Source organism: Euphorbia lathyris, chromosome 5 (genome assembly GCF_963576675.1).
Source record: "Euphorbia lathyris chromosome 5, ddEupLath1.1, whole genome shotgun sequence".
NCBI classification, from domain to species: domain Eukaryota; kingdom Viridiplantae; phylum Streptophyta; class Magnoliopsida; order Malpighiales; family Euphorbiaceae; genus Euphorbia; species Euphorbia lathyris.
In genome coordinates this window covers 40,835,638-40,852,074 of record NC_088914.1, presented here as the reverse complement: position 1 = coordinate 40,852,074, position 16,437 = coordinate 40,835,638, and the positions used below count along the sequence as shown (strand labels likewise).

The 16,437-nt window shown below is 35.2% G+C and overlaps 1 protein-coding gene across 1 annotated transcript; it reads right to left on the bottom strand.

The window, feature by feature from the left end:
* Positions 1-3,236: 3,236 nt before the first annotated feature.
* LOC136230370 (lysM domain receptor-like kinase 3) lies at positions 3,237-11,953 on the bottom strand. Its single transcript, XM_066019427.1, has 12 exons — positions 11,000-11,953; positions 10,169-10,202; positions 10,052-10,056; positions 9,772-9,930; positions 7,301-7,497; positions 5,636-5,725; positions 4,783-4,876; positions 4,548-4,699; positions 4,378-4,469; positions 4,099-4,237; positions 3,814-3,912; positions 3,237-3,739 (listed from the first exon to the last, which is right to left on the bottom strand). The coding sequence occupies exons 1-12, from the start codon at positions 11,799-11,801 to the stop codon at positions 3,575-3,577; spliced, it is 2,028 nt and encodes a 675-aa protein (XP_065875499.1). The 5' UTR covers positions 11,802-11,953; the 3' UTR covers positions 3,237-3,574.
* Positions 11,954-16,437: the final 4,484 nt, after the last annotated feature.

Below are 16,437 nucleotides of genomic sequence, written 5' to 3'. Positions count from 1 at the left end.
GGAATGGTTGGCACAGTGTGGTTTACATGAGCAGGTTTAATCTTTACTGTCTAATATGGGTTGGTTGATAATTGAAAGGCGCCGTCGTCGTCTCTCCCCCTCTTTTATTTTAGAGTTCTACACAACTCTGAAATTGGAGACAGACGACGACGGAGTGAAAACTTTGCACTTTCGCCTTAATAACATTGAGCGTATTTGGACTGAGGAGGATATGAATCAGGCCTTCGAATTTAAGGAGGCCGACATTGTTGAGTGGGAATGGGACTTATCCCACAGCCAATACTTCACGGAAGTATCGAGAGAACCTAGATATAGCAAGAAAACAGCCACTAATGCAAGTTTGACGGACCCAATGGACCGTCTAATGCACAAGTGGATTTCATTTAACCTTAATGGTCAGAGGGAGGCTGATAAGGTCACAGAATTGGACCTCCTTATTCTGAAGTCATTACACTTCTATAATTGATATTTTGGGTCCAAAACCTCTCATTTACCGGTGAATTTCAGTTCTATTACGTGGAATTCCACTTTCTGATTATACCAATTTCCTGTTACATGGGCATGGGTTGCTGCTCAAGTCTCAATCACGTGTTCTTCAGCCTACCACATGCCATAAACTGGAAAAACGCTTTAGAGGTAACTTCTGAAGGGTTTTAAAAGCCCATCTCTATTGTATGTTACTTGTTTATTTTTATTTTTACAACTTTCATCTTTGTTTTGGGTTTCTGACACGTAAATAGAGGATCTGCCCGTAGGCTGACCACCGATCGGTGACCCCTGTTACCAATCGGGTACCATGCCAGATTGGTGATATGGACAGACAGACAGACCCATGTTTCTGTTCAAGTAAGCTAGATTCATTTCGGTAAATTACTATTTCATTATTTTTATTTAAATGAGGTTAAAATTAATCCCGGGATATAATGGTATTTTCATCATTAATATATTAAAACTAATTAGATGAATGGATTAGTCTTCGGATATAATTGCATGTTGTTTGCTAGATTTTAGGTTTAAATAAGTCCTATTTGATCGAGTCTGGTGTCGTAGCTAAATCTGAAAGACAGGTCCCAATGTCCCGCAGCTAACGTGTATTGTCTTGCAGGTTTAATAGATTTATTTTCTAAGGCTAGATCTGATGTGTTAGGGCTATTTGTGCCATTTGTGAAATTGATATAATAATTTTATCTTTCGAGTATTTATTTATCGCTTTCGAACATTAAACGATATTTAAATGAAATTGGATTAGAAATATTATGGTATTTTAATAAAGACATGTCTACGCGTTTATTAATCAGATCCTTAAACCGTTTAAGTCATGAACCTAACTCTGAAGAGGTGGCATGTCGTGAGCCCGTGTAACATCTTAACTTTTGATATGTTCTCGAACATTAAAACTCGGGTGGCGACTCTGGAATAATTAATCTAACCTTAAAACATGATAAGATGGATTAGAGAAATAGTCAAAAGAATGCATATACCGGAAGGGATACGCCTAGCGTCGTCTTTAAAAACGGTAAGTGACGGTGACGGTGTTATATAAAGATGGAATCCAAGTTGCCGAAATCTCCTCCTAAACGAAGGAGAGTAGGGTAGTCGGGTCCCGCGGTCGCTCGCAACCTCCCTTTCCTCTTCTTGAATTTCTTGCTCTGCTTCACCCTCCTCCTCTAAATTTAGTGCATTGAGTTTCTTTATGGTGCACTTATGTCCTAGAAAGTATTTCTCTCCACATGACCAACAAGCTCTAAAAATTCGTTTGGTTTGTGATGTGGGGTGTGAAGATTTTGGGTCAGGTGGTTTTGGTATAATAGTAGTGGAGGTGTTTGAGTTTGGTTTATATATTGATATGGGTGTAGGATTCCAAACTTAGGGGGCATTGTTAAGATTTGGAGGTCTGTAAACTGACTTAGGTTTAACTGCTTCAATGATCTTCTTGACATGATTTTCTTGCAGTTTGGCTTTCTTAATGGTTGCATATAGATCTATAGGTTCATGGGTTTTCACAGCGGACCTTAGCTCTAGCTTCAAGCGAACAACAAAAGTGGATATTCTGTCACTGAGGAGGTCTGTTGCAGTTGGTTCATCTGCTCCACTACATTCTTAGTTTGAGTACCTTAAAACATCTTCAGGATCTCCTTCACAAATTCCTCCCACGTTGTTGTAGGCTTCACATTGATCCAATTTTTGAACCACTTATCTACTCTTCCCTGCATATATATGCCCGCCAGATCTAACTTCCTTTTTTCTGCAACTTCAAAGATCTGGAAGTATTTTTGGCATTTGCAGCCCCAGTTTTCCACCTCTAATCCTTCAAACGCAGGTAGTTCCCAACGTGGGAACATCTTGTTGAGGGTGTTTGGAGCCCTATATCTTGAAATGCTCCTCCAGAAGAGTTGGTTGAGTTATTCTGGGTATTTCTAACTAGTAAAGTCAAGTTAGAAATGGAAGCTAGATGGTCCTTCTGAAATTGAATTTGATGTTGAATCAGGGAACCAATCCGCTGACCTTGTGTAGTTTGCGCCTCCTGGAACAATGCCTTCACAAATGCAATTTGTTGCTCAAAACTTTCCATGTTTCTTCTTATAGCTGGTCTAGTTCGTCGGACGACGTTACTAACTATCCACTAAGGAAATAGCTAGAGGAATGTTGTTCTCTGATACCAATGTTAGGACTTAGGGTTCTGATCTTCGGGATTAGAAATGGGAAGAAGAAGGAGAAATAGAAATAGGAGAGAGAAGTTGAGAGAAGAAAATAAAATCTTCATTGCATTCAGGATACCTCACAATGTAGTTGCATGACCCCTAATATAGTAACGTGGTCAGAACAGTTACAAGGACAACTGTCAATCCATACAATTGGATCACAAGCATAAAACACAATAGCATAATTCTAACTAACTTAGCTGATTCAGCCTTGAGGGGAAAGCAACACACAGAACAAGAATAAAATGTAAATAACAGAATAATTATAAACTATGAGTGAGGAGAACTATTATCATAAATAGTCCTTAAACTTTCTTTTTCCGCTGATATGTAACATATTTATCAAACAATTAAATTATTTAATATTTTCAACACTTATAATATCTAACATTTAAAATTCAATACTTATTTTTACAACATTTAATTTTCAGTTTATCAAACAATACCTAAATCTCCAAGTAGTTCGGAATAGAAACAACTATAAGCCACGTTAAAAAATAAATAGAGAAGATAGTTTCAGAAACATGTTCAGTCTCAAACTCAAAGAGAAATGCTACATTTGCATCAACATTGCAAAATTAATACATTACACCCTCCAATGAAACTTGTTCTGTTATTGAACAAGGCACATTTCCTAACTCGAACCAAAATAATTATGTTTCAGAAAATTCCATGTGTCCTCATAATTAAACTGTACATTTACAAACCATGAAAAAGAATACAAAAGTTTAAAATATTTCTAGTCCACTGTGTACAAACGGTTAACTACCTTTCTATGCTTTAAGCAAATTCAAAGGATAAATAAGACATTTTCAAAGTATAGATAGATAATTGACTTTTCTAGAGAACCCGAATATAAATGTATGCAATCTCTATCTTCCAGACATCAAATTGACAAGAGCTTGATTTTCATAGAAGGAGCCAACATCCCAATCCTCTGTTGAAGATGAAAGTGTCATTAAGGCAACCACAATGGACCTCATACTCGGACGTAATTGAGGATTCTCTTGAGTGCATGCTTTTGCAAGCTGCGCCATCTGCAAACACCATATATATTACATCAAAACTTCTAAACCGAACTACAGTTTTTCACTATATGACATTCTTTTACCTTTCGGACTGAATCCAATGGATAGTTTTCGCCCAGCCTTGGGTCGATCAGTTTTCGTATGTCTTCCTTTGGATCAGTCTGATCAAGAACATCCTCAAACTGCACATCATTTTCACACAACATAAATAAAAAGGTAAGCAGGCAGGAATTTTGTGGAATATATTAATGAATCAAGGTCTTGCACAGAGTTTTTTTCCCCTCATCAATTTGAATTTTCAGTTAAGTGCAAATCTATGTTTTTTTTTTCTTCTGCCTGATGAAAAAGAAAGATTGAAGATGATTCACCAAAGCAACAAGGCCCCTTGATTCAGCAGAAGAACCATTAAATTTGACTATAGCATCCTTGGCAGAAATGAGCTCATACAGGACAACCCCAAAGGCATAAACATCCACTTTCGGAGAAACATCACCATACTGAGCATACCTGCATAAACATCAAATCCTGTAATGCATGTTCTGGGGGGGGGGGGGGAAATCATATAGAGCTTTTTAACTGGATTCTTCATTTAACTTAATGCTGAGATTTTCTTGTAATGTTAATTTGATAAGTAAAAGGTCTCTTACTCTGGTGGCATGTATCCAAAAGTACCCACAAGACGTGTGGGGAGTGATGCACTTCCAACTTCAGTCAATTTTGTTAATCCAAAATCTGCAACCTGTGGCATAAATAATTTAGTAAAATACTTTGAAGCTTTTAAAATAAATTTCCATCACACCAGAGATTATAATAGAACCTTTCCACGGAAGTTCTTGTCAATCAATATGTTTGCCGACTTAATATCACGATGAATATAAACAGGAACAGTATGCTCATGAATATATTCAAGTCCCCTAGCTGAATCTAGGGCAATTTGTACCCTAGTAGACCATGACAAAGGATCCCTTGCTGGCAAAACGCAACATATTATCATTACTTCTGTTCTGTAACTACAACCACCAGATATTATTTATAGAAGCATGCCGTCTCACCAGAGCCTCGCAGATGCTGGCTTAAGTTGCCATTCTCAATGAATTCGTAAACTAGGAACAGAGAACCCTCAACGCAGTATCCAATCAATCGCACCTGAATTACATTAGGCAAAACCATGCACTGGGTAATGAGAGAACAAAAATCCAAACTTTCAATAGATCACCCATGCAATTGGACAATGTTTGATTCAAAAACAAAGAGATATAGCATTAACTTATAGACTTACAGCAGTAAATGAAAGAAAGGTAAGGAACTGACTTTTGCCAAATCCTTCTAGCAGGATAATATCTTACTTTGCTGATTAATTTGTGAGCTCAAGCCTCAAACCAGAAAAAGTTGGCTGATCAAAACAACTGCTAGATGTAACATATATGTAGTACGTATAGCCCATTAATGATACTTTCTGATATAACATCAAATTCATTTCTTGACTATTGTTCTATACTTCAAAATTCTTGTGCTTCATATATCAATCTTTCTATTTATGTATTTAGGTTAACATTTGAACTGCTCCACACTGCCATGGCTCGGGGAGAGATCCAGTTTTTAAGAATCTGAGGTGATCATGCATGGCTTATACTATGTTAAGTGATGAGGCAATGCTACAAGGTATTGTAATTTATCCAAATCTCCAATATCAAGGTTAACCAAACCTCAAACAGGAACCATATTAAATTCATTGGTTTTCCTGAATAAATGAAAAATTATATGAATTTTCTGTATTCATGTCATACAACAGAATATAATGACAACAGGAAATCTTTGCCTATTGCAATTATTCAGAAAACCGTGGTAAAAATAACTCTAAATGCATTTGATAAGCATTGAAACAGAGAGAGAAAGAGAGAATACCAGATTCAGATGGTGAACATGTGTTAAAACCTTAAGTTCAGCAAAAAATTCTTTTGAAGCTTGCATGTCCATCTTCTTGATTGCTGCTTTCTGCATAACTTGAATTTATTCGCATTAGGCAAAGAGTTGTGAATTACGAATTGTCAGATATTAATATGAATTGGGCCTTTAACTATCAGCTGATTTAATTTCAACACATGGTAAGATGAGCATGTGTTGTTCAAGCTTTCAAGCCCAGTTGGCACTCGCGTGCGGTGTGTCAGATATTAATATGTATTGAGCCTTTAACTATCAGCTTAACCTTTTAATTCAAATGATTTCATGACACTAATAAACAGGAACATGCACATTCTTCTTTCTCTTAAGGTAAGAAAATAAAATATGCTTCTATTTTCAAAGGACATTAATTCCTAAGAGTATAAGTAAAACATGCAAGAGAAAACATGTGCATTTGACAAATACCTATAAAAAGTTAGGCTCACCTTGTCTTTAGGGAACTTAAACACAATTTATCTGTTTTCTGTGTTTGGGGCTTATAGGAAACTCACATAATGGAACATTTTTCAAGTCCATGCAGAGAATAACCTTTGCATAAAAGTAAGTTACTTTTCTTTAAACAAGAACTAGAAATTTGCATCGTCCATCTTGGACTAACTTGAACTAAATTTCATGTGGCAAAAAAGAAAAAAAAAATATCAATTTCATATATTTTTCTAAAACCAAATTAAACCTATCATTTATATAAATCAAATAAAACTTATTATGTACGTAGAAAAAAAAAACCCCCTCAAATGTTATAAACAAACTAGTAACTACACTTAAAACCAGTGAAACTTTACAAAAAAAATAAAATAAAATAAAATTGCACGACTGCCTAACTAGGAGCATTCAGGATATAATTGGAAAAGGATATTGTAACTGCTGATTTCACTAAGCGCATGTCAAAGTTTAACTCAGAAACTAGTTCAAGTCTTCATTCAGTTAATGTGATGATATTCATTCTTCTTCTACAAAATTCATCATCTAGTGAAATCTCTCAAAGTGATTGTTGTCAAACCCACCTACTATATGGGATTTCCAAAATTAACGATTTCAATGGGATGGGGAAGTTAACCTCTTTTTTTTTTTCAATTTTCAAAGGAATAATTACTAGAAAGCTCCCAGATATTCGAGCATACTTACTAGTGAACCAATCTAACTTTAAACTAAAATTATGACACTACTAATTTCTGTGTTTTATTCAGTTTGTCTTCTACAGTTTTTTTTCCTGTCACGGATATCAAAGTTTCAATATTAAAAACGAAGTACGGAGAAGCAGTAGAATTGTGGTGAAACATAAGGAAGTATATAGTACAATATGCCCTTTGGAAAATCAATTTGGCATGCATACCATACAAAAGCAACCATATTGAATGAGAGAGAGAGAGAGAACAAGTCTTAATTCTATGGATTTAAAAAATTATTCATTAATTTAGAGGGCTTGATCTTGAATATGACCATAAAATTTAGGCAAGATGCAGGATTAACTTGAACACAAGGAGATGAAATGCACAATGCCGAAACATTCTGTAAAAATGACTGATCACAAATGACAATTATAAATGAGTAACATTCCTGGAATAATGACTTATCATAAATGAAAATTTGAATGAGTAGAGTACAGACCTCGCCTCTCAACTCCGCATAGTAAACAGCCCCAAAGCCACCTTGTCCAATCTTATTAGTGATATTGAAGCTGTCAGTAGCCTGAGCAAGTTCTTCATAAGTGAACTCTACTGATTTGTCCACTGTTATGCCTGTAAGAACAGGTGATGGTGCCACACCAATTGATTCCATGGGTTTGTCTAAGTTACTTCTAGGACCTGAACCAAGGAGTAAGGGAATCAATTATTGAATATGCCTGATAATCCATACCATTTCATTTGTTGACACATTAGCAAAACAATAAATAACTAGTAAAACCAGATGATTGTGGTTGCATATGTTTATCCAAAGACAGAGATGTTGGAAAAAAAATCACAGAATTTTGCAGCTGTTATGTTGGCTTGTTATTAAGGCATTCGTCCTATGTCGTTCTAAATATCTCTTTTGAAGTTCATGATTTGCATCGCACTTCCAGGTGTTTAGGTAGCATTCCGTAATGTTATGAAGGAGGTGTTTGTTGCCTATGCATTTATCTTTCTAACAGCCTAGTGTACAGTCTCTGCCATTTGGATTACATGATGCTGGTTACAAAAGAAAAAAACAAGGTACAAAGACCTTGCAAAATATATTAACAAGGAAAAGATGCCCTTTTATAAATAATCCGCAATTAGTAGTAATGAGTTGTAACAGGATTTTGTGTAGGTCTAATGATGCAACTTTCTACTTTACAATTTCATCTACATCCCAATATTCAGTTGCAGTTTTATCAAAGCCGTAAGATAACTTATAACTTCAGTAGGTATTTTTCTATTACAGTAAAACTTGTATATAGGAATAATAAAAAAACTCGGTCCCAACTTAGTAATAACCACTATTACCAAACTCTATTTAGTAATAACCTCTTAATTGTTATACAAATAGCCCGATCCCAAGTGTATTCCTATATAGAGGTTTTACTGTATATTGAGGTAGTTAATTTTTAGTTTATTCTTCAAATATTATTTTTATTTTTTGGAAATATATAGTAGACAAGCTGATCAACTGACAGATATGTTGAATTGCATAAACTTGTAAGCATAGTTGTTAAAAGCGCGCCTCAGTGAAGGCTCAGGGTCTTGAGCCTTGAACCTAGAAAATGAGGCTCTGTACAAAAGGCTCTCGCCTTGTGCGCCTCGCTCGCGCCTGGAGCCTGGTGCGCCTGGCGGTTTTTACTTAGGTTTTTATTTTTATTTTTACAGTTTTCTCTAAACTAATTGTTTGATTAATCTCAACCAGTAATCTAACTTAAATAAAATTAATCTTAACCCTTAATTTAAATAATCAAGAGTCTCAATCATAATTAAATATATAAAAAATAGAGAAAGATTAGGAGAAGAAGTCACGTAAAGAAAGAAGTATCATCCACTTCAGGCAAAAACAAACCTCCACAGACACAGAGTGAAGAAGAAACAGAGTGATGATCTTGATGATGATGATGATTATTAGTTTTGTTGTGTGTGTTCTTTTTGATTGACAATGAATGGTATTAGTTTAGTAGCATTAGTTATAGTTAGGTATTTTAGGTTAAGACGTTTTTTTTTTTTTTTTGATAAAATTAAGACGTTAAGTACATGTTAGTGTTTCTATGAAGTATGAACTTAATTTGGCGTTTTTGACATTTATGATTTTAGTATTATGTTTTTATGTGGATTTCGTTTTGTTTGTGTGGTCGTAAGTGTTTTTTTTTTGTTTATGCTTAATTAGTAAAAGAGTATATATTTTATTTTAGTTTATTTTATGCGCCTCGTGTTTCTAAGGCCCGCACCTCGCCTTGTGCCTTGAGCCTAGGCTCCAGAACCCCTTGGAGCCTTAGCACGCCTTTAACAACTATGCTTGTAAGTTAAAATATTTTAAGAATTTGATTTTGATAAATTGCAACTAACTTCCAAAATTAGGATAAATAACCAAATAAAATTATTGGATAAATTGCATGACATGAATAGAATATTTTTTTGTCAATAGGTTTTCTCTTTATAACAAGCCAGCAAACTTGAACGACCTCACTCAATAAAGTCCAAAAGGAGAACATCAAGCAGCAAACTACCAACAGAATAAAGAGATAAGGCAGTCCCATCAGCAGCAAATACAGAGGAAAAAACATGGCAGACATGGTAAGAAATGAAAATCTATGGAGAAAATTCATGATTGCTGATATTATAATAGGCATTGGATATTCCACTATACACTATGCAGATGTGTGACACATCAACAACAACAACAACAAAGCCTTAGTCCCGAAATGATTCGGGGTCGGCTAACATGAACCATCATATAAAACCGTGAAATCAAGTCGTGTCAGCGACACAAATGACTGAGTAAAATTTAAGCAGCTCATGCATAATAAAATCCCATTGTTTCTTGAGAGAAGCACCTTTTGACTTGTTGAGATCAATGAATTCATCAAGGACTGCCGCAATAGATTCAAAAAAGAAACTCATAAACAAAAAAGTTACCTTGCAATGCTTGAGCAGAGAGATCTAGAGATGTTGACAGCAATGCTGCCTCCTTCACCTTCTTCTTTCTGTATAATCCATAGTATATGCAAACTGCAAATAAGAGAACTGCTGCTACTGCCCCTATGGATATGCCAGCAATAATTCCACCTGACATCCCTGCTTACACGGAAGTATACAGTAAGCTCATGAAGCATTAAGTCTGCATTGTAGAATGTCTGACCAAATATCAAAATGAGAATATCATCACAAAAAGCGGCAAGCAGAAAGGCAAAACCACCTGTGCTGCAAAAGAAGAAAAACAAGAAGAACAGAAGCATTTAACAATTTGTAAGTGATCTAAAGGTAGCCAAGTTGAATGAATAAAAAATCAGTATGAATTCATAATGAATGTTACCTTGATGTCAGTGGCCGATAGCTACCATTTTCATCTGGAAAAAAAACAGATCAAGCATCAGCTAAGAAATTGATGGCAATGACATTAGGAATTAACATTGTTTCCTTGATGCCTTATATTTCTTATATGGTTCTACATAATCATCTTTAAGAACCGTGATAAAAAAAGCAATGTCATTGGGAAACAATCTTTAGTAGATTAACTACTGAAAAAAAAATACATGGAATAACTACATGTAGTAGCCCTCTTGCCTACAAACCCAACAGGAGTCCCATTTGTGGAGGTAAACCCATTTCATCAGCTACCTGAAGGCTTCAACCTAGGATGTCCGAAATATCCAAAGGATCCATCAAAAGAGCAAGTTGAAGTTCATACAACTCTATGCAAGATATGAAACAACAGAATAACACCTTCTACCAAAGCAGGAGATACATGAAACTGACTGGACTCCAATTATAGTTTGGGTATGATACAAACGTTCCTATCCGCATCATTATGAAAAAAAGGGAGCACCTCTGTACACTTTACCAAAATATAAATTCTAAGCTCAGTCATACCACCAGTGCTTAAAATTAAATTTCAACTGAAGATCAAGAACATGTCACAAAATCTACTCAAGTGCAAAACCAACAATATCCTCGAGGAGAAAAATTAACCAGAATTAAAATGAAAAAAAAAAAGCATAATAAACAACTTCAACAACCAAGCTATTTAAAAACAAAGTCATGCAGCCAATTAGTCACATTTCTACCTCAAATCCAAATATAAGCAACCAAAGTTCATTAATCCGGACACATTCTTAAAAGTTCTATGAAAAACACAATCAATCACCTTTTCCGGGAATATAAACCAAACCACTGCCTGCACTAAAATTGGCACCAACATTATATCTCTGCAATAGTTCAGCAGTAATATTGAACTGAGTTGAAATGGAAGACAAGCTATCCTCGGGCCGTAGGGGATATGTAATAAATAAACCATAATCCTTGGAAATGGAGGTAGTTCCACAGGAGCAATTCACGGTGACATTAAGCGTACCGGTATCTGGTATATTAGTAGAAGGATAGGAATTGAATTTCTCCAACCATGGAATCGTAGTCAAGTTGGAATAGTAAGTGTCTGCAACAACGTCATAAGTGTCACCGGGTCTGACGTTGTACTGGAAAACATGGCCGAGAAATTGATTGTTGATGCAATCACAGGGGAAGGGAACGTTGATTCTGATGAAGGATGGGAGACTGTCCTTGTTTGGGACTTGATTGTTAAAAGTGACGATTGTATTTTCCGAAGGTAAAAGGTTAGACTTCATAATCTCAGCGATGAAGCTGGTGGTTGTCCCTTGCCATACGTAGTAGGATGCCAAAGCTAAATCACAGGCTTTGCTGCAGCTGGGCTCGGCGGAGAAGCAGAGAGACAGTAACAGCAAAAATCCTAACCATAACCCTAAGAAGGAATTCATAATGGAGCACAGGAAATGGGGAATTGAGAGGAGAATTCCGTTGAAATGAAAAATCAAAAGAGAAGAATTGAATAAGATAAAAACGACTTTGAAGAGGATGCTTCTTCGTGTTGTATAACGTTGACCGGGTTTAAAAAGAAGATGATGATGATTAGAGGTAGTTGAAAAGGACATTATGAGGGCTTAAACAAAGAATTAAGTAATGGAGGATTCACAGTGTCGTCTTCTGAATCTCTCAGTAGAATAAATCGCTTCCCGCGGTTTTCTTCTACTATTATACTGGGCCTGTACTGGGCCTAAACAAAGCTGCTCTACATACAATTTCACTTTGAAAAAATTGGAAAATAATTATAGATTAGTGTTTATAAATCTAGCATGTAGTACTTTTTTATGATATATAATAGTAATATAATAAAAAATAATTTGTAAACATTAATATTTTAATAATATTATTATTCAAACAACTTAAAAATGATTCACGGATTGTTTCAAAAAAAAAAAATGATTCACGGATATTTGACTCAATAAGCCAAGTAAACTATATTCATTTTTTACTGGGCTATTTTTTATTTTTAAAAAAAATTACATGTAAAGTCATTTATAATTTTTATTTTACAGTTATATAACCCATTTTTTTACTTTTATCATTTTCAGATTTTTATTCTAATTTTGTCAAATATATAGTTATCTTGTTGAGCTTTAAAAATAATTAAAAAAAAAACAGTTTTTTTATTTGATGTTAAAACAACTCTTAATTTTTATCTATTTGACATTTTAAGAATTGTTTTTAAAATATTAGATAACTGTTAATAGAAGACGAACCTTAACGCAACGGTGAATGTTGTTGTCTTGTAGCTGAGAGATCACAGGTTCGAGTCTTAGTAGTGGCCTTTTGTCAAAATATTGGCAGACCCTAGTACACCCTTGTGGTGGGATCCCTTTCCGGACCCTTACTTAAGCCGCATAATACATCAGGCCACCCTTTTTTATAAGACTATTGTAAAATAGTTAGTCTAATTATGATTAATATGTAACTTACCCTAATTTTTAATTGTTTTACGGCCTGTTTGTTTTCGTTGTTCCTGTTTGATGTTAGACAATATGCAAAAAAAAAAAAAGCATCTATTTCAGAATTTTACCAAAACACTTTCTATCTCCTGTTTAGTATTGAAAGTCAAAAAGCAATTCCGAAAAATAAACGGGCACTTAGTATTGCAATTGTGTTTTATATGTTTTTATTATTTAGTTTTAGTTTTTTTTATGAATGTTTTTTAGTGGATTACTATACTTAGCCATGCATTCCTACACTTAGCCATTGTGAAAAGACAAGAATACCCCTTCTCATATTTTTGAAAAACCATTACTCTCTCAAATCTCAATTCATTCTTCAAAATTGATTATACGTGTAATGGCGAGCAATCCGGCATCCCCGGAAAGAGAGGAGAACGACCAATTGGCTGAAGTCGAGGTATCTTTTGGTTTTAAATCGGGCAAAACTGAGTCTATCGAGGTCGGGGGCGTATGCTCAGTACTCCCCACCATGAGATGAGGCGTATGCAAAATATGCCTCACCACTAGGTGAATCGTATTGTTCATACGCCCCCACCTCATGGTGGGACATATTATTCATACGCCCCACCTAGTGGTGAGGCGTAGTGTTCATACGTCCCATGACAAGGTAGGGCTTCGTTCATACACCCCGGACCTAGACATGCGTATTTTTCGTCCAGAGTCCTGAAATAGTGGAGAAATTGATCGTAATGGAATCTAATGTCCGTTTGTTAACATTTGCAGATTATGTTAGAAGAGTTTGGAGGTGACGATGTTGATTACAGTGGGGAATTTTTTCCTCTACAAACGTTTCAAACTTATCAGGAAGTTGTTAAATGGGCAAAACAGAAGGCGATTAGCCTTGGCTTTGAGTTAACTACATATTCTCACAAGACTGGGGCAAAATTGAAATGGATATTGCTTGAATGTGCACATGGTATAAAGAGTACCCTAAAGAGTAAGGATATGGACGAAGCAATACGGAAAAACACGAAAGAAAAATATTGTGGTTGCAAATTCTAGGTGAAGGTTCTATAAATCGGAGAATTAGGGGGTTGGATGGTAAATGGTGTTGATGGAGAGAGAGGAAAGCACAATCATAGATTGGTTGTATACCCTCAGGGATATCGCCAGATTAGCAGACTAAGTCTCGCTTCCAAAAAAATTGTGCGTGAAATGAGTGCAGCTCAAGCAAAGCCGTGTGCTATATTTGCAACGATTAAAGAAAAACACCATGAGGATAACCCGATCCAAAGACATGTGTATATATGTTGTGATATACTGCCGATGCATTTAGACGATGGAAGATCACCAGAGCGAGAGATTGTCATTTGTCATTTGGGGAGTTATTAACATTACATACGTCTATACTGTTGTGTGCTATACATGTTGTACTATACTACCGATGCGTTCAGACGATGGAAGATCACCAGAACGAGAGATTGTCATTTGGGGAGTTATTAACATTACATACGTCTATATTTAAGACCTGGTTTTCCAGTCCCACCCATTCTCGTCCATTGGCAGAGATATCGTGATCCGAGTGTTCAACACTTGGACAATATTTATGTTGACACGAGAGAGGATTGGAATAGATTACATTGATGTGAATGATTTTATGTGTTTTAATTTATTTATTTAACACTATATGAATCAATCTAGAATAGTTAATTTATTTATCAACTTAGTACTTTTATGTGTTTTAATTTTAATTATAATGTTATTAATTTTAGTTAAAAGTGGAAAAAATTAATAGGCGGGGCGTGAGGTTATTACGCCTCACCACATGGTGAGGCGTATGGATAGTACCCCCTTCCTTCTGGTGAGGCATACAAGCCATATGCTTCACCATGTGGCGTAATAACCTCACGTCCGCATGTCGGGAAAGGAAAAAAAATGCCACATTCCCCATTTCAACACCTGAAAGGGCATTTTCATCATTTCTAGTTGTTAAGGGTGGAGAAGGGTGGCTAAGTATAACAACACCCTTTTTTTAATAGGTTGGTGGTGATGAAGTTATGCGGATCTTATTACTCTAATAGAAACACGAAGATAGTAAAGAAGAATGGTTTTTTCATTTAGTTTATTTTGTATATTTATAAATAATTTTAAATTTGTTAAAATATATCATAAACAGTTTTACATCATTTTAAATAATTTTAAACTATTTTAAAAACGAGTTTAAACACATATAACTTGTTCCAAACAATTATTTACGCATTAAAAAATTAAAGTGGTTTGAACATCATTTACATTATTTTTATAGTCAATTCAAAGTCATTAGCTTCATCAAATTTGATATACATAATGATAATGACCTTTTTTAACACAATAAAAATAATAGTAAAATTGAAGGTGTAAAGCATCTTCGATGCAAGGTGTTTAGAAGAGTGGTTGTGATTTAGTTTTAGAATTTTATAATAATATTTATAATTAAAATAAATAATGTATAAAATAATGATGTATGAGCAATTTTAGAATTATTTAGTATTGGAGCTTTTTAAAAAAAATTTGATAGAGATGGTATATATGAGGAAGAAAATAATATATTTTGAGAGAATACGTTGAATTTGGGAAATGATTGCATTGAAAATTGTCTAATTGTAGTTTTTAGCTAATGAAAGAATGCAAAAGAAAGAAAAGGGATGAGTACCTTTGGCTGGGATGAAAACCAAACCACTCCCTCGGGTAAAATCAGCACCAATATTATAGTTTTGGAGCAATTCAGTAGTAATATTAGCCTCGGCCGCGATGGATTCCAGAGTATTTCCAGGTCGGAGAGGGTAAGTGAGGAACAATCCATAATCCTTAGAAATGGATGAATCTCCGCAGGAGCAATTGATAGTGACATTAAGCGTACCGGTAACTGGTATATTATTGTCCGGGTAAGTATTGAATTTGGTGAGCCAAGAAAGCGTGGTCAAATTGGCGTAACTATGGTTGGCAACCTTGGTGTATGTATCTCCAATTTGAACATGGTATTTGAACTGGTAGCCGAGGAATTCATCGTCTATGCAGGCGCAGGGGAAGGGGATATTGATCCTGATAAAGGATCCAAGGGAATCTTTGTTCGGAATGATGCCCCTGTTGTAATTGACGATTGTATCCGATGATTGCAAAATTTCAGATTGGAAAGATTGGGCTATGACGGACAAGGTATCTCCGGGGAAGACGTAGTATGATGCGAATGCCAAATTGCAGGGTTTGGGGCAGGCTGAGTCGGCGGAGTAGAAAAGGGAGAAGAAGAAGAAGAAAAGAAATCCTAATTTAGAAATCAAACTCATCGGTAGGAAGGTTTTACAGATGAAAAATGAGGGGTTGAACAAACCATTATTAAAAATACAAGGATGTTGTCGTATTCAATCGGAGTCAACAACGACTCGCATTGTAAACTTCCTGCGATGATGATCATTGTATTTTCACGACTTACCACTACAAAAATCACTCTTTTCTTTTGTCCCTATCTCCAACCTATTTTTATCATTTTCTCTTACTCTTTTGACTTTGCTACATATTTTTATCCCTTTAATTTCAAATAATAATATTTTATCATTTTTAACTAGTACTTCCTCCGGTCCATAATAGAAGTCTTTCTAGAGAGTGTTTTTTGTTCCATAATACATGACATTTTGTTTCAATCTATGCACATTAATTTACTTTTACCAAATATACCCCTATTTAAGTTGACTTTTTACCTTAGAAATAGATAAAGTTACTAGTGAATGCAATTAATACAATGGTAACAAAGTCTTTTACTTAA

Bases quoted from the DNA above. Each gene is read 5' to 3' on its own strand.
- LOC136230370 (XM_066019427.1), bottom strand. From the start codon at position 11,801: ATGTCCTTTTCAACTACCTCTAATCATCATCATCTTCTTTTTAAACCC. The intron at 7,498-9,771 runs GTAACTTTTTTG...TCCTTGGTTCAG, and splicing joins CTCTGCTCAAGCATTGCAAG to GTCCTAGAAGTAACTTAGAC. The intron at 4,238-4,377 runs GTAAGAGACCTT...ATGTTTATGCAG, and splicing joins TTTGGATACATGCCACCAGA to GTATGCTCAGTATGGTGATG.